At 36.9% G+C, this 23,181-nt stretch overlaps 1 protein-coding gene across 5 annotated transcripts in view; it reads left to right on the top strand.

Annotated features, from left to right (window-relative positions):
* The window catches only part of TRAPPC9 (trafficking protein particle complex subunit 9), a 498,862-nt gene that overhangs the window by 228,415 nt on the left and 247,266 nt on the right, over positions 1-23,181 (top strand). For all 5 annotated transcript variants that reach the window (XM_061374152.1, XM_061374153.1, XM_061374154.1 and 2 more), the window contains 2 exons: positions 39-192; positions 10,976-11,066. In XM_061374152.1, the coding sequence (XP_061230136.1) occupies positions 39-192; positions 10,976-11,066 (245 nt within the window). The remainder of the gene's footprint in view (positions 1-38; positions 193-10,975; positions 11,067-23,181) is intronic.

Raw genomic sequence — 23,181 nt, 5'->3', positions numbered from 1 at the left:
TCCCATTTTTATCCCTCTTTCTTTCCCCTTTGCTACAGTATGGCTATCCAAGTCGATAAGTTCAATTTTGAGAGCTTCCCAGAATCCCCTACTGACGGGACACAGTTTGCGAATGCAAAGCAGCTGGAAGAAGAAAGGCAACAAGCAAAAGGATTGGAGATTAACAGCAAGCTGGATATTTGCTGGAAAATTATATCCTTTCATAAATACTTGCTTTAAAAATACATAAATAATGCCCTATGACACATTATATTTTGTAATTCAACTCACTTTATAGCAGTGTTACTGAAAAGAAATGTAATTAGAACTATGAAGCTTGTCATAATTATAGACTCCTTAAGGTTAATTGTGCTGTATATTATTTGGACGATGCTTGGATCTTACTATAATGGCTTTTCCAGAGTCATTGAGCCTGCCATAAACCCTGTGAGTTTTTCCCAACTTTTAAGCAACAGTTAGGATTGATAAGTGGTAATTTTATAGGGTGATTTTTTTCTATTCTCCCCCCACAATCAATAACTGAATCTTGAAGAAATACATGAAGCTGGATTTGAACAGTTTTCATATATTTAATTAAATTTGAGCAAATCAGAATACATTAGAATAATTTATTTCTGAATCCTCTACACAGATCTAGTTTTAAGGTTTATAAAGGACTTCCATGATGACTTAGTCATTCTAAACATAAAATCCCTATAATAATTCTAAATGAAGTGAAATATTGCCTTAGTGTTATTAATGAGAAATTATATTTGGTTTTGAGTTAAAATAAACCAATGATGTTGCAGTAAATTTAATGATTTCCATAAAAAAATTTCTGCTTGGCTTGTAAAAAATTTACTTTTTTATGGTTTTCATCAGAAAAATGTTCTGTTCAGCCAAAAGCCCCCCAAGCCATGTGTTGATACTCAGTATGTTCCAGGAGATTTTTATTTTCACTCGGATCATCCTCAAATTCATGTGATAGTGGGTGGCAGGAAATGGAGAAGAGTGGCAATCAAATCATGCTTTATCTTTTTGTTCTTTTAATTGTACTTTTATCTCGTGATCTGATATGATTTTTCATTACTAATTATTAAGTTAGTTGCTCAGGGGTTGTCAAAGTCAAGACATGAGGCATAAATGAGATTCCCAGTGCCTTGTTCTGTCCAGGCTCCCTAAGCAACATCTCAGAGAGAGTTCTGTTTATCCAGAATATGTCAATGTTTAACCAGAAATCACTCAGAAAATTCCTGTATTATGAAAGGATATTCTTTGATACCATATTTGAATTCCTACACTTATTGAATGCATCATTGTAATATTTTTTTCAGGGTGTAAAAATACATTCATTTTGTTGCTGAGCAACACTGTTTGCATCCATTCCATGTTCTGTATTTAAACCCAGTTTTGATACCGAAACTATCGTGGCTGACATTTAAGTCAGTACCTCAGCAAGACAACAGGACAAGTAATAAATTCTTTGTGTTAAATTCAGTGCAAGAAATAGTTTCTGTGTTTTTAAGATTTGTCATTAATGTTCTCTCTGTTCTTAGAACTAAAACTGTTCTAATGCAAGGAAAGGAGTTGCACACGTGCTTAAAAACTCTTCAAGAAAGAGGTACGTTGTTTCCGAGAATACGTCCTGATTAGAATCAGTTTTTCTCATCCTTTTATTTATTATAGCAGCATTTAGATGAGAATTAGTAAACCCAAGAATTCTCAGGTCTGCTGAGTTTGAGAAACTTCATTTCTGAGACATCTGTCCTCTAATCAGAATAATTTGACACTGACCAAGAGGGTTTATTTCCGACATACTGGCAGACAGATAACATGGAGAAAGGGATGCATAACTTAACCGTATAAGCCTTGTTTTCCTTCAGAAGCCAGCCTAAATGCATCCAGAAGGTAAGAAGTATTTGCAGAAATACAAAGGGATATAGTGACTTGTATTTCTTCCTAGAGAAGGCATTTTTGCAAAAAGCCTTTTGAATGGTAAGCCAGTGAGATCTCTTTGGTGTCTACCGTCTTTGAAGTACTTTCTCTGCTAAGTGTGTTCATGAGAAGAGGAAAGTATAATTTAGATAACACAGCTGAGATAATATTGTTGTAAATAATCTTATAGTGTTTACATGGGAGGGGAATATACTATTTAGCTTTTAATTACTTAAATTCTTACCTGTATTTATTGATACCATATGAAACCATTGCATAAAGAAGGCTTCAAATTTTATGCATGTGGATTACATTGACTGCAATAAAAAGTTAGTTATATGGAACTCCTGTGAGGGCCAAGAATAGCTCACAAGGATGAGGATTTCAGGCTGTATTTGTATGTCTTGAGGAGCACCAGAAATATTTTCCAGTATGGAAATTGTCCATTTTTCCATGTTTTATCCATTGAAATATTCAGAGTTCCAAGTGATGAGATATTCAGTGCTTCATTTGTGGAAGTATGGTAAAACTTGATTGATTTTCATATACTTCTGGAGGGCTGAAGGCAGTAAAGACAACATAGCATATTATTCAATTCAATTTTTATACATTTTTGATAGAATTAAAATAATTAGGCAAATAAGCCTTCTTATGAAAAAGCTTACTGCCATGCCATTCCAATTAAGAAACATTGTGGAGTAATGTAATTTAGTGTATCTTTGATATTATACTTGTATTGAGATCATTAAAATTAAGACCATGCTGTCTTGCTTTTTAGCATCTGTTAGGTGGCATCTGGTATCAGTGAAACAACTGGAGTTTGTTTTAACACAGGATTTGAACAGACGGAGCACATGTAGTATTCAGGTGGCTAATATTTTCAAATTATGCTTCTTTTCATGTTTTCTAAATATTTTTAAACAAAATTTATATTTTCTTGAGGGACTTTCTAATCATTCTGACTCACGGATGGAGGCATCTGTACAAAGTGTTCTTTGAAGTTTCTAGAGTGCTGTGTCTCTTGCTGAGTACACTAAGATTTTACTCCTGTACCTGAATTCTTCAAAATCTTGAGTTAAGAAATGTCGTGTTCCCCATGTGGAAGATGAAGGGCCATTAAACTTCTCTTTGTGGGCTTTACAAACTCTGTGTTAGATTGTTGCTCTTCAAAGTATTCCATCGGTTTGTGCCGTCTACATTTTGACTTCAGACATTCAAATATGTTCAGGATTATTTCAGAGAATCTGGTTACAGTGCAGGTGGTCCTCAGTTTTAGAAGCATAAGCAAAGGTTTATTGGTGTTCAGATGGTGGAAGGAACTCTTCACAGGAAACACAGGAAGGTTTGGATAGTAACAGCATCAAGACATTATTTATGTTTCAGTTTCATATCTATTTTAGTTTGTTGTAAATCTTGCTGCTGCCTATATGGGCAGTCTTTCCCTGTGTCCTAGTTCTGGGTGCCTATTGTCACTGTCCTGATGAAGTGAGGTAAGAACATCTTTGCTTGCTAAGTCTGGTGAGTCTAGCTTTAAACTTGGTGCCTTGCAGGATGCACCCCAAAGCCTGTAGAACAGTGCAAGGGGGAAGCATGGGCAGGAGAAAGTGATGGGTTAAGTTCACTGAATCTGCCCTGAGTTTTGAGCAAGCCCATGTCAGATGCTTACAAAAGGGCTTGCAAAAGCATATGGAGGAGGAATTAGAGGTCAGTGTGCAGTTTGACAGCTCTGGGATTTCAGAAAGTAGTAGTTTGCCTGAACATGGTGCACTGACAAGTGGGTACGGTTTATTTAGGAAGGTTGTGCAGAGCTGATGAGGAGGGATTGTTGTGTTCTGCGTAAAGGATGGCTGAAGCACACAGGGAATTGTTAGGAAATGAGAGAAAAAGCTTTTGAATCAAGGACAGAGGAGTCCAGCAGAGAGATACAGTGTGCATTTGTTACAGACTACCCAATCAAGAATTGAAGCTTGAAGGATGAAGTATTCTTGGAAGAAGTCTTCCAATTGTAGGTTAGATTTCTGGAGCACTTGAAGGATGAGCTATTCCTTCAATGACTGGAGGAAGTCTTCCAATTGTGGATTAGATTTCTGGAGTACTTAAAGGACACTTTATGTGAGCAGCTGCTGGACGGCTTGATTGGCATGTGCTGCACAGGATCTGCTACTTGAAAATAATGGAGTTGGAGGGGTGAGGTTTGACAGCAGCCTTGATTACAGTTGCCCTGAGATAGTGGAGTTCAATATCCTGAGAGAACTTAGGAGGGCAAGCAGCAGGATAATGACTCTAGACTGTATGAGAGGAGGCTTTGAGGAGCTGGTAGGCAGGATTGCATAAGCTCTTGGGCTTAGGGCTTCCAGGGGCAGCCTTCTCAAAACCTAAGAGTTGTAGCAGTCAACAAAATACATCTGGCTCTTCAAGCAAGGCATATCACAACGTAACTGTAATAAATCGCAGCCAAGTCAATTCTGGTTAAGCAGTAGGAGAAATCCTTTTTACAATGAGGATGCCGAAACAGTGGATCAAGTTATCCAAAAGGTCTGTAAAATCGATGTCCTTCTTGAAAAATTCTGGACAAGGCCTTGAACAACTTGGTGTAATTTCAGTATTTCTGTGCTTTGAGTACAGGTTTGGACAGTGATTCTGGAATTTCCATATCAATTATTCTGTGATTTGTGCAGCCATGCAGAGGGCTGGGGCAGAGAATGACTGTTGAAAACCAAACCCCTTATCCTCCTCCTGTCTCCTGCTGTCCCCAGGTTTGATTGCAGCCAGAGAATTTTTCTAATGTACTGTGAAAGAATTGCTATTTCAGAGAGATGAGACTATAACATTTTGGAGTCATTTTCTTGAAAATATTCTAAACCTGGCCCTAACAGTCTTGAAAACATAAGACTTCCAGCACCACCTTAAAAATCATGTTGCAGTCTTAACTTTTCTAATAGTTAGGCAATTTTTTCTTACTTCAACATTAATTTCTGTGATTTAGCTGATGCCTGGCCTATTTGCCAAGTTTTCTTACAGTTCTGAAATTGTATTGTGTGCCCTTTCTTCTGTTTTCTCTTTTCTATATTTAAACCCAATTGCCAACATTTTTTCAAAGCCCATTTGCTTTCAGTCATATTGCTGATGTTCTGCAGTATAGCTATATTTTTCTCACTGTGTGGGATCCAAAGCTGTAAGCAATACTTCAGGTGAGATTTCTCATAGAACAAAAGATTTACGTTCCATGTTTCAGGTACAGTGGTTACTCTGGGTACTGTTCTTGACTTCTTTGGCAAGTTTCTCATGTCTGAGTGATTTATTTTTTTATGTGGTCCAGTATAACTGACTGAATATTTATTCCCAAGTTCCATTTATAGACTTGTTGATTCCTTCCAGTGGGATACTTGGAACTTTTCTTCACTGAATTTCATCCAAGTGATCTTCATACGTTTCATTCATTTATTAGGTTGGTGAATGCTGACATCTTTTCGAAATACATACATTTTATGAATGTTTTTGTATTTCACCATTTAAGTAGCCAATGGGAATGTTGAAATTGATATGCATCAGACAGAACCTTGAGCCATTTCATTTGGGAAGTTCTTTGCTGTGAGGGTGATGAAGCACTGGAATGCGGTGCCCAAGGAAGCTGCAAATGTTCCATCCCTGGAGGTGTTCAAGGCCAGGTTGGACAGAGTCTTGGGTGACATGGTTTAGTGCAAGGTGTCCCTGCCCATGGCAGGGGGGTTGGAATTGGATGATCTTAAGGTCCTTTCTAACCCTAACTATTCTATGATTCCATGCTATCTAGGCTTGACAGGAAACCAGTGACAACTTAGTAAAATTTACTTTTCTGTTTGTCTGTTCAGCTTTTGATGACTTAATCTTTATCATAATTATGAATCATAAGTTATGAAAATATTGCATGTTGTGAAACTTTTGTACATCTGTAAAGGTTTCCTTAGAAATACTTTAGTTGGATGGAGCTTTACATTTACATGCTGAGTTTGAGCTTACCCTCAACAATTGTTTGCAGAAGTAACTATTATTTAAGAACCTCAATAACTGCATGTAATTAGTTTAAGTATTAAAGTACCACAGTAATAATCAAGCAGAAAGCTTAAAATATGCCTGAGGCTACTGCTATATAAGTAAATTGTGATCATTAATCATTTAAATTTCTTTTTCATTAGTATAATTTCTCTTTATGAACAGTTGCTAATTTGCTTATGGTGTGTATACGCTTCCACCTGTATTTATTAGCAAAGGAACTGAGAAATATGTTATTGCAAATAAATCTGTTTAGAGCTATGCAAGATGTGGAATGCTGCAGAGAGAAAAAACATGACTACCTTTAAGATATAAAGCATTTTTTAAAATGGATTGTCTTTTTAAGCAATAGGTTTTAGACAACATGCTGTGTTATTATTGTGGGTACCCAGCTACACGCTAGACAATCAGAATTAGTATAAAAGAGCAAAGGTTTCCTTGGGGATGTAACGAGTTCATTCGACTGTCATTCAGGTTTTCACTATGAAACATTTTATATCATCTGCAATCTGTTGCTAAGGAAATGTTAAATAGAGATGCCTACAATGAAAAATTAGGGTTTGATTTTAAGGTTTTTTTAAAACAACACTTGGTGGTTGTGTGTTCTTTGGCTCTGAGGCCCCCATTGAAACTTCCTTGTGCAAATGAAAATGTCTTGAACTGCCAAACATGAACTGTTCCACTGGAAACTGGAAGTCAACTGTTTCAGTCCTGGCTGATTCAGGTGTTGCTAATAACAAAGATTTGACTGTTGGAAATGAGGCCTGGGTTAACAATTTAACAATCTGACTCCGATGGAAGAGAGGGTTTATAATCCCAGTGAGAAGATAGCAAAATATTTGAATGTTTCCTTAAGTAGATAGATTCTACAAGGTCACACTTAACTTTGTCAGTCTGAACTTCCATTTGTCTGTGCATTTTTTTAATGAATCTTAAATTCTGGATCTTACACTTTTGTCTTTTATCAGGTTTGTCTTTGAGCTAAGAATGAAAGGATATATTGACAATCCCTGTTGCAGCTGCTTTGCTTTCATTAACTTCTAAAGGCTTGTCTTAGGAAATAGGCAAACTCTTTGAGTTAAGCTTTCCTCTTTTTCCTCTGAAATTTTATTACTACACATTTTGGTTGCTTTTTATCTCCAAGGCGATGAGTCTGCTACAATATTCAATTTGTGTTTGCGCTATAATGAGCAATTTTATATAAATGTCTGATATATACTTAGGAGACAAAGATCAATGATACAAAATTCCATGCTATTTCTGTCTATTAGGAATGGTTAGGCCATACCAACTACACCAGTTCCTCTGCCAACTTAATTGATTTTTTTTGCTTTGAGGCTCTTTGGCAGCAGAGTGTAAGCTGAATTAGATGCTTAGTGAACTCTGTGGTCAAAACTTTGGATACTCATTAAAAACCTGTGTTTTGGGGAGATATTTTTAAAGCACCTTTTTTGAATCACTTGCTGCAAGTTGGGCATTTACGTTATGTCTGAGCCTCTTTTGCCATATCTGTGGGGCAGCCTGAATACTGCACTGAATGCTGCTAGCACTGCCAGGTCTTCCTGGTGAGTAATCTGAAGACAGCAAGATTGCACTGATCACAGAATAATTCAGGTTGGAAGGAACCTCCTCAGGTCTGTTATAACACCCTGTCCTGCAACTTGTATCTGTTGCCCCTCTTTGTATTACTGTGCTCCTCCAGGGGAGATCTGGCTTCATCTTTTTTACACCCTCTCCATATTTCTCCATAGCCTTCCTTCGCTTCTCAAGACCAAACAAACCCTGTTCTCTCAGGCTTTAATACGTTATATGCTCCATCTCTCTAATCATCTTGGTAACCCTCCAGGGAATGTATCCCATATTTCAGTGTCCTGAACTGGGGAAGTCAAGCTGGACACAGAATGTAAGAAGTGTAGGTATGTAATTTTTCTTAGCTGAGGTATAGCTTTGGATACTTTTTGCACTTATTCCAAGAAGCAGTTGGTTTCAGAAATCATCAGTAGCTGTATTGAATTTGAAATTTAAAAATGTGTTTTCCTTGTGGATTATAGAATTATAGTATCATTTATGTTGGAAAAGACCTTTCAACTAATCAAGTCCAGACGTTAACCTAGCACTGCCAAATCCTCCACTAAACCACCACACTACACATCTTTCAAATACCTCTAGGGCTGGTGACTCCACCAGTTCCCTGGGCAGCCTGTTCCAATACTTGACAACCCTTTTGGGGAAGAAATTGTTCCTAATATCCAATCTACACCTCCCCTGGTGCAGTTTGAGGCCATTTCCACTTGTCCTATTGCTTGCTATTTGGGAGACCAACCCCCACCTCACTACAACCTCCTTTCAAGTAGTTGGAGAGAGCGGTAAGGTCCCCCCTGAGCCACATCCTTTTCTCCAGGTGGAACCATCCCAGTTCTCTCAGCTACTCCTGATAAGACTTGTGCTTTACCCTTTACTGGCTTCGTTGCCTTTCTTTGGACGTGCTTCAGCATCTCAATGTTTCCCTTGAGTGAGTGGCCCAAAACCAAACACAGGATTCGAGGTGCAGCCTCATCCATGCAGGGGGACAGTCACTTCTCTACTTCTGCTGACCACACTTATTGCTGATACAGGCCAGGGTGCTCTTGGCCTTACTGGTCACCCAGGTGCAAGCTGGCTTATGTTCAAGTGGCTGTTGATCAGCAACCCCAGGTCCTTTTCTTCTGAGAAGCTTCCCAGCCACTTTTCCCCAGTCCCATAGCATTGCATGGGGTTGTTGTAGCCCAAATGCAGATCCCAGCACCGAGCCTTCTTGAACCTCAACCAGTTGGCCTTGGCCCATCAATCCAGCCTGTCCAGGTCCCTCTGTAGATACATGTGAATACATGGATCTACTTTGATAGCATTTACCAACCATAAAGGATGGAGAATCGCCTATTTTATAGTCATTTTATAGTGGTATCTGAGACATTAAGTTTTCCATGGAGCTTTAAGCAGTAAAAATTTGCAATATTCCAGGCACCAATGTGAGCAAGTTAAGTTAGTTTAATGTTACAGTTAATGGCAGCCACTCTGTTTTAAAATGCCTTTTAAATACTGCCTTTTTATTAGTGTTTTCTCTCACTTATATTCTTTACATTAAGGATGTGATAACAGGATTATTTTTCTTTCTGGACTTCATTTCTCTATGGAGCAATCCAAATTATGTATTCTCTGTCCTATAGTTTGGTTTACGGAAATTATTCTGTTGTGCTGGTGTCCTGGGTCGTATTTTTCAACAGCATCGTGTTTTGGAAGTGGTATTCTGCTGCCTTCAGTTTTCCAGTGCTTTTATTTAATGGTGTTTACAGCTTTCAGACTCTATAGGGTTTGTGAATTCTTCATTTGTAGTCTTTTTAAGGGAAAAAAAAAAAAAAGCTATTTAAGACATTTTTCAGGGCATAATGAGAATATTAAAACCATTGTGAGAATATATCGATTTTCCTCTTCTATCTTCTCCTTGAGCTCTTGAGTCTCAATCACTAATTGTTAGATCCCAGGGTTTTTCTTTTACATCTCATTGGAGAGCCTGTAAAATTATGTCCTGTGGTAGGAATTAGTTATCTGCAGTGATAACTAATAACTTTTAAATGACACAGATGGGAGCATACTTTGTCAGTCAGATGGTGTGCCTCTCTCTCCAGAGTTGTGCAGAAAAAAGAACTGATCGCATTTAGGAGCTGTTTATAATAGGTATTATTCTGTTTTTTAAATGTGTTTTTTGAGGAACACAGTTCCAGTACTTTTGGAGTTCGTTGAAAACTTGATCAAGCTTGTTAGAAGCTTAGGTTGTAGTTATGGTGGGGCACCGCTTCACTTACAGTTGTTTCATGTGAAAACTGTGATGTTGGGGAGAGAGTGCTTTCAAGTCTGGGAGAGGATCCTGCCTCTCCCTTGAGCTTTGTTCCTGTGTGATGCTCCCATTCTGGGAAAGCATGCTCTGAGCTGTAAAGACAATAAAGATTGCCAGCGATATTCTAGTGTAAGCACGCTATATGCTGTATGTGTGTCAATGGAAGAGCTGTGCTTGCTCCACCTCCACTCCTTCCTCTCAACCTGGCTGAGAGAGGAGCTTCTTGTGGTACAAAATTGTGCCAAGCCACTGAATGCAGCTTTGGCCAAATAGAAGATGCTGCTGGCATTTGCGTGTGCTTCAAAGCCCTTTGCATTCAGTGCTCTCTCTTAAGTAAGGGAATTCGGAATCCTGTTAGAAATGCGTGCATCACATGGAATTATTATTAATTTGTTTAAATGGATAATACTAATTTTGCGTTCCATTGGATATTGCTTATGCTTTTATTTTAACACTTGTGTTACTTGTTTTGAAGCCCTTCAGAAACAAGAGATTCTCCTTTTTCCAACTGTTTATTTCAGTGCTTCACTGTCCTTAGAGTAAAAACAAATTCCTCATTTTTCTCTCTCTTCAGTCTGATCTGGTTTCTGAGCTCATACAGGATTGAGTAGAAAGGGAAGCTTGCAGGTTATGTGCGTGTGTGATTCTGGTGTGACGTTTGCCCTCGATACTGACATTGTCGCTGCATTGTCTATTGTCCCTGTACCTCCACAGAACTGGCACTGAGCCAGTATATGAAGTTATCCTTGTCCCATTTGTTCTTTTTTTTCCTATTGCCCTATTAAATTTTATCCTTTTATTTTGAGATTGCTCTTACTATGTCATTTTGAACTCTGATCTTGCACCGCTTTGTGACAGGTTCTGCATTTTTACAGCTTCCAGACTTTTCTCCCCTTGCATTTTACTGTGGTTCAAGTACATCTTACTTTTGCATTTTCATATTTAATGGTTCTCAGTGGAATTAAATTTTATATTCTGAAGATACCAGTTTCTCTAATTATTATTGTTAGTCAGTTCATGGGTTAATAAACCAAATCTGTAACATTAACCTTTACGGAATTGCTAGCTTGCAGTTTTAATATGCAATAATAAAAGTTGTATGTATTACATGCTCTTTTTCTCTCTGAAACAAAATTTTCCTTAATTCCAATTTACCCTTCCTTGAAGCGTGAAGGGGAAGCAAGTGTGGAAGGCATCCTTAATCAACTGGTCCTGGAGAATCTACAGTTGGCTCCTCTCCAGTGGGGTGAGTAGTGTCAAAATCTATTGATGATCTTTTTAGAGGAGATGCTGGCTTGTAATTTTTGCACAGTAAGAATAATAATGTTTTCATTTACTGACAATCTATGATACAGGAGAATTTGCTGCGAATTGTATTTTCCTTGGGATATGTTACTTAGCTGAAGATAAACCCCAAATTGATATCTATTTCATTTTAAGTATCATTGTTCAGTGAGAGTAAATCTGAAACCTGAGTACGCACTTTTTCCTGTAATTTGCAGTCCTTGTGTTGTATGAGAGATGGACGCTACTTACATCCTCCCTTTCCCTGACAATGTGTGTTTTTAAAGTAATTTCTTTAGAACATTTTCATATGGAATTGTAATATATGTTTTGGTGTATTTCTTACCATGAGGTATTTGCATTTGCAAATTTTTAGGTACAGAAAAGGTTGATAAGCTGTGTAGTGGAGAAGAGCAGTTTCACATTTAGAATGATGTTCCAATGATGAAATATTGAATAAATTTGATTTCAGAGAGTAGCAATAATGTGACTTCTGTTGAGGTTCTTATCAAAGCTTTTCAGAGCCTTTAGAACATGGGATATTTTATCCCTGACACTTCCGTGTCAGTTACAAGTTTCAGAAAGAGTCCCCAGTTCATCAATTTATACTCATATTTTAATTAATTTGAGACCGAGGGGAAGGCCAATTTTAAGGAACAATCACTGTTGTCTTCATTAACTGGTAAAACTAAAATCACCCCTAACTCTAGTATCTGTGTACTCTTAAATGCTTGAGGTTTTTTCAACCCCAGTGAACCATCATCAACTTGTATGTTAAAATTTGTAAGCACTTTGTTTATAGGTGAGAAGTTAAAACTCATAATGGTTTGAAGTTGCATGTTGTAAACATGTGAAACTGTCTCTGAAATCGTGCTTATTTGGCCTCTGTTCCTCAGAGGATTCAAGGGTTTGGTAGCACTTGCTTGTGTGACTGGCCTTGACTAAGATTGCCCTGGTTTTCATCAGTGAAATAAGCGGTTTGTGTCAGATGTGTGTTGTTGAGCTCAAACAGGTCACTTGAGAGTTGAGTTCTGCAGAGCAGTGTTGACCTTCAAGAGGTGTGTAACCTGGGCTCTGTGTTTGAAAATCTTCCCTTGGCACTTCTGCATGGTAGATAGCGTTAAGGATGAAAACCGTAGTTTCTTTCTTCTTCAGTTTCCTTGGGTTTCTTCTTTTTTATTTTTCTTTTTAACGCCAAATTCCACTATTTTCGTAGTAAAAGAGGCTTTTAGAATCGTAAGATTGTGTCCAGTATTCTTGTCTAAATGTCAATATTCATAGGTACTCTGGTGCACTGGTTGAAAAACATGTACGTAGCACTGATTCACAATAAAATCTGATTATCCATGGAGTTGGTAATTTTTCAGGCTGTTGCTTAATTCGGTTAAAGAATTCTGATTACTTTAGTGTTCAGAATGTATGAACACCACCAACACTGTGATATTCTCTGCCTCATAACTTCAGAATCTTTTCAAGCACAGTCTCTTGGCTGGTTGTGACTTAAATGTTAATTTTCTTTATTAAATAAAGAGAAAGTGTGATCCTATGGGATACAAAATACTTGGTTTTCAACAACTTATGTATATTTTCTTTTTGGAATGTTCTGGTGGCAGAAAATACTGTTTTTGATGAAATCTGCTATATTTTTTTATGTCTAATATTTTCTCTATCTGAAAATGCTATTAATAGAGTGTCTGTTTTGTATAACAAAAAATATGTCAGTGTAGAAGATGTAGCACTGCAGAGATTATTGAAGAGGACATTTTGATGAAATGCCTTATTCAACTTGAAAACAGCAAAAAAAAAAAATTGGGGAAATTTTAGTTTCTTTAATGAACCATAATTTCAAATATTCAGCAGTTAAATCTTTGTAAGTAGTTTTCACAGTGTTGTGTAGCCAAGTAGCCCTACCTGCACTCATCATGAGAGTCTGCAGTCCTTCCAGAAAGTCGTACCATGGCAATACAGGCTAATTTTGGTTTTATTAATGTGTGGGATGGAGGAGGAATTAAAAGGTTGTTTTTTTCAGTTCAGTATGTGGGAGTAATAAGGAGTTGTTGGAAGGTCTGGCTAATCAAGAGCGTGTGTTTGTGTACACATGTATTTAGACAATGTGACATACTACCTATCGGAGTTTAAATTGTCTGTTGGTGCTAGAATATATTTCCTATTAAATTCTTATAGGCATGTAAAAGTATTATGTGTTTCTAATCATCTGTGAGTCCTTTTTTTTCTATGGCTTTTTTCTTGATATTTTGATGTGATTGACCTGAACTATCTTGAAAGAATAAGCTCTTTCAGTGGTAGTGATCTATCCCACGTACCAATAATGACATAAACATATGCAAGCTATCTTAAAAGTTCTTTGACTGTTAATATTTCTACTAAAAGAGAACTGTAAACTTATATATATTATAATTGATAAGGAAATAGTGTACAGATTTTACTTTCTCATCCTGCCTTATCCAATATTTTGATGTCATTGATAAGGTACTATAAAAATGCCATAATATTGTAGTGTCAGCTAGATTTTTTTTTTCTCTTAGTCATCACACTGTTTGCAGTCATCACACTGTTTGTAGTCACAGCCTTGCTTTGCTTTGAGTTTTGTTTTTCTGTATGCTAAGAGTAGATTGCATCTTAATGTGAACCCTTTACTACCAGCCATCATAGTAATATAATCCTGAAAATAAAAAAAACTAAGGCTGAAAATTTTGCCTTAGTTTTATGCAATAAAATTGATTCTATGATTATTCAGGATTTTTGCTATCCTGATGGTTTCATTGAAAGGTTTACTCTATTATAAGTGCTCCCAGTGAAACACAAATGAATATTTAACAGGGTTTTGATTAAAAAAAATTACTCCCTCTTCTTCAAATTCATAAAAGCTGGACTTCAAAATTCTTTTTAAATATAGCATATTTAATTCATATTATATTTAATATTACATTTCTAAAATTATAAAAGCATACTGAAATAGTTTTTCATGTAAATTTGACAATCCTGTTTTATTCATGAAATGCAAGGCAAAGAGTAGAATTAAAAGTGGCACTGAAGTTTTGGTCTGAGGGTAAGAAGTCAACCCTCTGAAGGTTGTCAGATGGAAAAAACTGACTCTTAGTGAACACTGTTGGTTGTGATTTCATATAATTAAATGACTGGGGAAGGGAGAAGTATTTAAAACATGAGGAATCATAAAAAAGAAAATATGTCAAAGGCTAGAGTGAGAGTTCTAAATACGTTGTTGAAAGTGATTTTAAGATTTAGGACATCTCTGTAAAATGAAGTTGTCTGTAATGTCCGTTAGTAAATCACATGTAATTGAAAAACATAATCTTGCTCAACATCACCAAGTTCAATGTTCTTTACAAGTTATGACATATCTTCTTTTTACTGCTGGGCAACAAACCAAGTGTAGGAATAAATGTGGTTTTAAGGTGAATATATTAATATCATCAAACCAAGAAAACATTGCCTGCAAAGTTTAATGAGGAGAACCAAGACTCTTCAAAGGCATCTGTCATGCAAGTTCCATGGTTAGATTCAAAAATGATCAGATGGAGGTATTTGTAGATGCTGGCTGTGCAGTATTTTCTCAGTTGTTATTTGATTTATGTTGCTAGGTTTTGCAAGCAAGCAGAATTCTGAGGCTGAACACTTTAACAGTTTCATGGTACTCTTCTGCATTTCATAGCAAAGCTATCATAGTTATAAATTCTGTGCACAAAATAGGGCTATTGAACGTGAAATACACTGAGTTTGAAATGAACTGTTGATTTAACCTGGAGTAGGCTGGACTCGGGATGTTCTTGCATTCAAATGAGAAGCACCTCTTGAGCAAGAGGTTCCCAACACTTTGCATGTTTAACTTTCTTCACTGCCTGTAGCCACAAGGTACAAACAGCTTTTCTTGATGATTGTCATATATATAAGAGTGATGATGTATTAGAGAAATTTGACACACGAATTCAGAACTGTAGCCACCTAAAAGTGCTATATGTTTTAGTATAACAGGAAAATGCTTTTCTTTCTTTATAGAAACTAATTGAATAACTGCAAATCAATGATTATACATAAACTCTAGGGGTGGCATTTGCTGTAATATTCTAAGAAACATGTATTTGTCAAGCTTCACCATGTGAAAAGTCCCCAAAAAGGTTTTAGGCTTCATTCTTTTATTTCATTCACTCATTTCTTTCATTCTTCTCTTCTTCCTTTATGATAAAGATGAATTTCAAGACAGGTTGTCATGTTTAAATTAATTATGAATACCTTTTCACAATGTAGTGCATTTCATTTTCTAGTATGCAATTAAAGGGAAAACTACTGCTGCATGCTGTCTGGATTGTAGGAGTTCAAGACTGTATTCTACCTGCATCGTGTAGACATATTGTACTTAGAGAAAACTCAAACTTCATATTTGAAAGGTGGTTTTAAATTGTCCCTCACAGGTAATTGGAATCAATAGAAGAGATATTTTGAAGTGCTTTATGAGCATGTGGTTCACGACAGCTTGTTTTGAACTTCTGTCTGGGTAAAGTTCACCACAGATCTTATGGAAGCATTACTTTTAAAATGAATTTTCTTAATAATCCATCGTATGTTTTAGCATCAAATCAGAATCAATTTTCACAGCTTGTATCTTTCATGGATCTTAAAATTACTGAAACTACTCACCCATTTTATTTTGCATTTTCCAATTTGACCTTAGACCGTAATTAAATCTTTCTCTCCACAATTTACGTGATTAACTGTTAGGGATTGCAGCAGTGTCAAATCACCGCATCCTGAACACAGGGGAAAATATTTTAAAGTACCTGTCAGTAAGCAGATGAGGAAATGATACATCTCTAAACCTGTGTTTTGGATGCTGCCTTGACACCCTGACAGCTTGTTTCTCCCCAAGGACCTAGTTAAAAAAAGCCAGACATCTGCAGACATGATCGCTGGTAACAGTTTTGCTTTAGTCCAGGCAGTCCTAGAGTATTGCTCTTGCCCCATATTTTAAATTCCAAGGCTCTTTTGGCTGTTTGGTCAAAGACTAGTTTTAATAGGGAACTGTAAGGAAGTAGTTTTACATTCTCTTTTCATAAAGAAACCCCTCATAGGCCATCCAAGGACCACGTAGATTATATAGAGAGAAGCTTGGAAATGTGGAGAGATCAGCAGGGTATACGAAGGTCTGTCCTGCAGAAAAATGTTCAATGTTATCTGTTCATTCATGAAACTGAAATATTCTTTAATTTCTATTTTAGAATTACAGTAATCTGGCTATTATCATCATTAGAAACATGAAACCAAAAGTATTAGCCAGAAAATCTGAAGAGTAAGCTGTTTATAAGGTAGAGAACCACAGTCTGATTCATGGGGAGACTGAAATCAAGGAGCAATGTGGTGGTAAATGGATTTTACTAGGTAACCAACCTTTACTATCCAGTTAGAAAAATCTTCAGGTTTTTTATTTTGATTTTTAAGATGCAAGAGAGGTGGGAACACTTTCATATCTCAACAGCTTGTGTGCAGGCTGTTTTGGAGGGCATTTTGGCAATGTCAAATAAGCAACATGCTTTACTTGCTGGGAAGTGTTAAGCGACTGGGGTAGTACATTGAAAAAATGGACTAACTTGATAAAACTAGGGCATCTGGCACATGAATAATGTTCTTGCATGTCAAAACATGCTATTGTGTGATATATTTTGAATCAGCTGTTGTTTCTAATTCCTACCAAAGCCTTGGTTACTCTAAACTGAAAGGAAAAAAAAACTTGTGGAGAAAAGGTTTTAGATATAACCAGACCAGTAGTGATTTCAAAGAAAAGATGCTAAGAATATAGAAAGCATGCTAAAGTGAAAATAAATTAACAGAACCTCTTCTGAAAAGGCAGAGAGCTTGAGACAGGTTGGGTAGTGTGCCAGTGGTTACTTTTCAGCAGGTTTCTGAAAGAACTGGTAGTTGAAGCTACAGGTCCTGCATATCTAATAGAGCAGTGAGAATAGAGTGATAAATACTAATGGAGTTGTCTAAGTATTGGTCTAGGCCCAGTTTCATCAAAGGAAATAATTACTGATTTTTGCTTAAAAAATAAGAAAGAAAAAAAAGCAAATATGAGGAGAAAGAATAAACTGAAGAAATACCCTGATGGCTCAAAGATGAGCACCACCGTCTCTCCAAAAAGAGATCAAGTAGTATACTACATAAAGTCACAGAATGATTTGGGGCGGAAGGAACTTTCAGAAATCATCTAGTCCAACCCCCTGCCATGGGCAGGGACTTCTAGGACACTAGATTAGGTTGCACAAAGCCCCACCTAATCTGACCTTCGACACTTCCAATGACAGTACATCCACAGTTTTTCTGGACAGCCTATCCCATTGTATCCCTACACTCATTATAAATAAAATTCTTTCTGATGTCCAATCTAAACCTACCATCTTTCATTTTAAAACCTCTGCCTTTTCTCCTGTCACTACAGATGACTTTCCTGTCATCTGTAGTGATGATAGTAGAGATACCTGTTGTCATAATGTAGTAGAGACAGGAAAGTCTCTCCTTGTTTTTCTTATAATCTTTCAGTAGTCTCAAATCCCATAAATTTACCATAGTATCATAAATTAAATGGAGAAACTTAGTCCAGAAAAGAAGTTTATCTGTTCTGAGACTGGTAACACAGAAATCTGCTAGAAGTTCAGGTGTCTTACGTAATTGGAAAACTTTTGGTCAAGAAATGAAGACTTAGTGTTGGGTTTATGGTAGAGAGTTATTACACTGAATAAAATCAGATCAATTCTCAAAAGCTCAGTAAATCTGTAATTTCTGTGCTCAATAATAAAACATCTACAGTCTTGCTTGTGTTAAGTCACAGTATCTCTGAAGTACATGTCCTTAATTTAGAAAAATCAAGAGTTGAATGGTCTCCAGGAATCCATCAGAGGACTGGGTCTCAAGAAGGGGGAAAAATTTCCTGAAGTAGGGCAACTTTTGGCATAAGAACATACTGAATAGAAACTGTCTGTTAATAAATAGTCTAGATTTCTTTTTTTAAGACTATTAAAGCTTTTTAAACAAAATTACAGCAAAAATACTGATGGAGAGGAAGGTACCAAATAATGGTGTATAATCCCATACAGAAAGGAGAAAAACAGGACATTGCGGTAGCGGAAAAATTAACTCATTCACTCTAGATTCAGGAACATATGCCTAATACATTTTGTTACATTGAGTAAGTGACCTTGATTTTAATATCTCCTTTACAAACCCATTGTGGTTTTTTTTAATAATGATAAAAAAAGGAAAAAAGCTATGCATAATTTTCTCCTTTATAGGGATGTTGCTTGTGACGTTTCAGTTAGTCCTTAGTAGGGGATTGAAGAGCACCCTAATGATGACAAATTGTTGCACAGTTGTGCAAGGTACTTAATTTTGTAGGTATTGTTAGAAGTAAATTGAATAATAGATTAACTGAACATCCAAATTATTATGAAAATGGGTTACATGTTCAAAAAGAGCTGTGGAGATAATTGTAAGGAAGAAGATTGAAAAGACCAAAAGGCTGTCTTGTAAGGCAGTTGGTGAAAAGTATCACTGAATCTGCAGAGAAATAGATTTCTGTTCCTTTGATGGACACTGAAGGTAGCATTTGAATATAAATTTAGAAAAATATGATTCAGCTTGTGGACAGTTAAAAAAAAAGAGGAAAAAAGATCAGGAAATGTATGTATTAACAAGAGAGGAGAGAAGCATGCTTTGATCAGGCAGGATTTTAATTGCGCAGCAATTAAACGAATTGTATACTTAAGTGTGTAGAGAATGAGAAATGGAAAATATGCTAATTGTAGTGGAGGAATATTCTGAATAGCCTATGTAGGACAGGTTCAATGTGTAATTGGTTGCAGGCAATAAGCGAGAAGAGAGGCATTATTCCAGAATGTATGCACTGAGCCTTTCTTATCTGGCTTCTGACATTTTTCAGTTTTTGTTTTGTTTCACTTGGAAAAATCACGCATTTGCTTGGAACTGAATGCCATGAATGTTGCAAATGAAAGTTCTTTGGATCAGATGGTTTTTCACTAAAAAGGGGTGTCATGTGACTGTGCCATTAAGTCTTCTCTGTAGGAGTCCAAATGTACTCTGTTGTAGTTTAAAGGTGGTAGTTAATCAAGTTAAATGGAAAGTTTTCCATTCAATTGTGTATTTTACTAGAAGCAAGATCTTCCAAGTATTTACATGTGTTCTTCCCCCACACCTTGTGTTTTGACTCGTCGGTTGAGGTCGGTGTGACCTATCATCAGTAGAAGTTCTCTAGGAAAGACATTTTGAGGGAAGGGAATATGGTTTAATTTCAGTGTTCATTCTGAAGTAATCCTTTATTTCATCCAGGAAGCAAAAGCGAATTAATGACATAAATCCACCTCAATAAGCCATGTAGTACTAAAATTAATAGCTTCCAATGGTCAAAACCTCCACAGTACAAGCACAGACCGGAACAGAAAGGTTTGTATGAAGAAACATAAGCTTGGACTGAAGTACTGTCTTTCACGTTATCTCTTTTTTTCCTTTTTAGTCCCTCTCTCTCAAAATTGTCAGCTAATAATCTAATTTTTAGCATGATTTTTTTTTTCTCTCCAGTGATTTTTCGCAGGCTTTTTCTTCTCCCCGTTGTCCCTTCAGTAAAACAACATCAGAACTTGATTTTACTTGTGTTTTTATTTTGTACCTCAGACCTCTGTATTAAGCAGTCATAAACTATGTTTTAAAAAGGAGGGTTGTACAGTTTTAGGCCAGCAGGAAGTTAATTTCATTTGACTGATTTGAAGCATGATTTGATTACAAAGGAAGCCAGTCACACAGAAAATCATTCCTAAGCTGCAATTCTGTGTGCTTATTGATCCTGTACACTCTGTAGTGAACTTAGACTTTTTATTTTAGCATCCTTTTCCTTATTAAGCAGAAATTCAGGCTCACTTTCACTTCTGATTACCTATGTATACACTAGAAAAAGTTACAGAAGGAGGACATTTTGGTTTGCATCATAAGATATAAAAGAAGATCTGAACAAATGTGTTCTGTAGGATGGCTTTGTGCAAAAGGGCTTTTATCAAAAGATGCTCGAGTTGTCTTCTGTTACTCATTACATTTTGTATAGTATATAGAGTTGTGGCTTAATAATATCAGACATGTACAGAGCTGTTACAGAACTTTCATACTGAGGACAGACACAAGAGGTGAAATAAGGAAGATTTTTAATTAGAAATGTTAGTGGTGTATAGAATGTGTAAAATGCCCCAGCAGTCTGGAATGACACAGAGAGAAATAATTGGTTGCCTGATGTGAAAACTTCAGGAAAGCAAAAAAGAGCAGCAGCAGCAATCCTCAATAACTAAAAGAAGTGTTAAGAGATAATTACATTTCTGTACCTTGATGAATGGTCAAGTGTCCGTTATCTGAGTGAATGATGGTGTTGGGTTGTTCAAGCTGAAGAAAAACCTAGCTACTAAAATTTTTGGAGATCATAAATCAGAGATTCCAGAGCAGAAATGGGTGTTCCCAGCCCTGAACGATTCTGGTTGGGAGTCTTCCAACAGGGCCTCCAGCTGTACGAGCACTTAGTAAATTGGTTTTAGTGGAACATGAAGTCTCAGAGTTTGTTTTATGCTACACACAAGTTCCAGACTCCAGCTACAGCACTGCAGAGTGGGGGGATCAGCAGCTCAGATCTGGCTTGGGCTTTGCCTTCCTCATAGCTCATACCAGTAGACTGGGTAAAACATGACTTCTCACCTGTAAGGTAGGCTGCTTGGAGTCAGAGCCCTTGTTTGAAATGAGATATATTTGTATTTCCTTCATTCTGCTCAGGAAATTGGGCCTATGTATAAACCCCCAAAATATGAGTTGACTCTCTGGGAATGAGTGTCCACACTGTCTTGCCTTCATGGCCTTTAACTCCCAATAACAGCATTGCCTCTTGATTTACTATCAAACTTTTTCCCATATATGCTTCACTTCCAGAAAGAAAACTTGCAGGTTTCTCTCACTAACAAAATACCCAAATTGTGATAATGAGGCAAAGAAAGTTAAAAATGAGTGAGAAACAATCTAAGGTTTGAGATTTGAGTGAAAATAAGCTCAGTGAGCAGCTCTCGGTTGGAGTGAACATCCTGAACTTTGCCTGTTAAAGAGGTAAAATGACTCCTGGTTTCCTAGCGACTATAATTTTGTATAACTTGCTGGAGCAACCAGTGAGTTTTGAACATCTGTTCCTAATGAAGGTATTAATCAGCAATGTGCTCACTTTTTGCTACTTATGAACTTTTTGTGTTAAAAGGCCATACTTGAGGGAGGTTATTTCTGTTTATGGGTACTTAATAGTGGTTTGTATTGTCTACATGTTGGTTTGAATTAATCTCATAACATGGAATACACATCTTTATGTTATTTAATTCAGAAGTAGACTGCAGGAGGTGTCTCAATGTAATTTTGTTTGGAAAGCCTTTTGTAAACTTCCTGAGCTCCGTCCGAGAAGCTTGCTGCGGAGAGGAATTTCAAGATTAAATTTATTTGTGACTCATTTCTAGCCCTTTTGTTCTCATGTCAGTATTATTCTTTAGTTTAAATAGCTTCTCTCAGTCTCTGATGTTTGCTTTTTTTTTACTCTTGCTCTTTCTTTTGTGCACCACAGTCAGGACTACCCCTTGAAGTCTTCTTGATAGCATAGAGCTATCTTATTGTCCACCCCACAATTATCTCAGTAGCTTTTGTCTGTGTCTGTTGTAAAGTGTTTTCTGTTTTCTTTGATCTGCATGACATGCTTAGATCTTCCGTAGCTTTACTTCTGACATGGATCCTTAATGGTCTCTACTTGAATAAAATAAATCTGTGCTTTCATTTTCAAGTTCATTTATAGTCCTTTATGAATCAACTATTCAGTGAAATGCTAAATATTCACTATAATTTTGTTGATTCATTGAAACCAACATTGTCTTTCTCACAGACTCTAGTTTGAAACAGGCAATGGCATAAATCCATCTTACTAAACTTTCTGTCTCATATCAATGTTAATGTATTAAGAATAATGTGAATTTTGTTGGTGTCTGGCTATCACATACTGTTTAGCAAGTTGCTGCTGTATCTCTCATGTATCTCTAGCAAGATCTTGAATGTTTAGGGTTGATAATAAAGTAATCACTCTGAGAAAGTACAAAATAATTAAACCGTAAAAACTTTAAATAAATTTTGATTAAATTTCAAACTTCAGGTACTCAACGCCATGACTGATAGTAAAGTCATTATTTTACTACTAATCAGGCCTTATTTTTGACAGAGATTAATGTCAGGAGGAAGCATCTGTAATACTTCTAAAGAAGTACAGTTTAGTGATGTGAAATTCCTGTGTTGTTAGGTTTCTTGCATTGCTTAAAGTCCTTAGCAAACAGTAAGAAGGATGCTCCACATGACTTTGGGAGTCATTTCTCTGATCAGCTGGAATGTTCTCGTATTTGTCAGGCCTGTGACATTCCCCTGGCTGTGCTGATGTTGCTATAGAAGATATTTTCTGAAGAAAAGGCTCCTTCCTGCTGTCATTTGCCCTGATGCTGAGAAAACCATCCATTTGTGGCTGTAAACCCTGCACCTGGGTAGCTGTCTAGTAAGAACTGGATTGATGCCTGCAGCTCAATCACTAAATGGTCAGATATATAACAGCTTTTTTTCCTATTATCCAGGCTTGTATTCTGACTGACAGAGTGACATTTGTCCATCCAGGTGACTTGCATTGTCCTTATGAATGTGGCAGAGTCAGTGTGTTTCTCGTAGCATCCTTTGGTGCTGCTAGCTGGAAATCCAACAGTTTTTAGGAAACTCTAAAATTCCCAGTTTAGGTTAGTTCTCATTACACAATAATTACAGTTTTCACCACATGCAGGCACAAAAGCTTGGGGATCAAAGCATATCACACACATATGGGGTGTCCATGTCAAGGTGTTGAGCAGAGACCCCCCCCTGCAGCCTGGGGAGGGCCCCACGCCGCAGCAGGGGGGGATTTCCTGCAGGAGCTGCTGCCCTGCAGAGCCCCTGGGGGAGCT

Source organism: Neopsephotus bourkii, unplaced genomic scaffold, assembly GCF_033783945.1.
Source record: "Neopsephotus bourkii isolate Nb327-2 ecotype Australia unplaced genomic scaffold, CSIRO-AGI_Nbou_v1 NB_1637, whole genome shotgun sequence".
Classification (NCBI taxonomy): domain Eukaryota; kingdom Metazoa; phylum Chordata; class Aves; order Psittaciformes; family Psittacidae; genus Neopsephotus; species Neopsephotus bourkii.
Note: the sequence above shows the minus strand (reverse complement) of the source record. Positions and strands in the feature narration are given on the sequence as shown.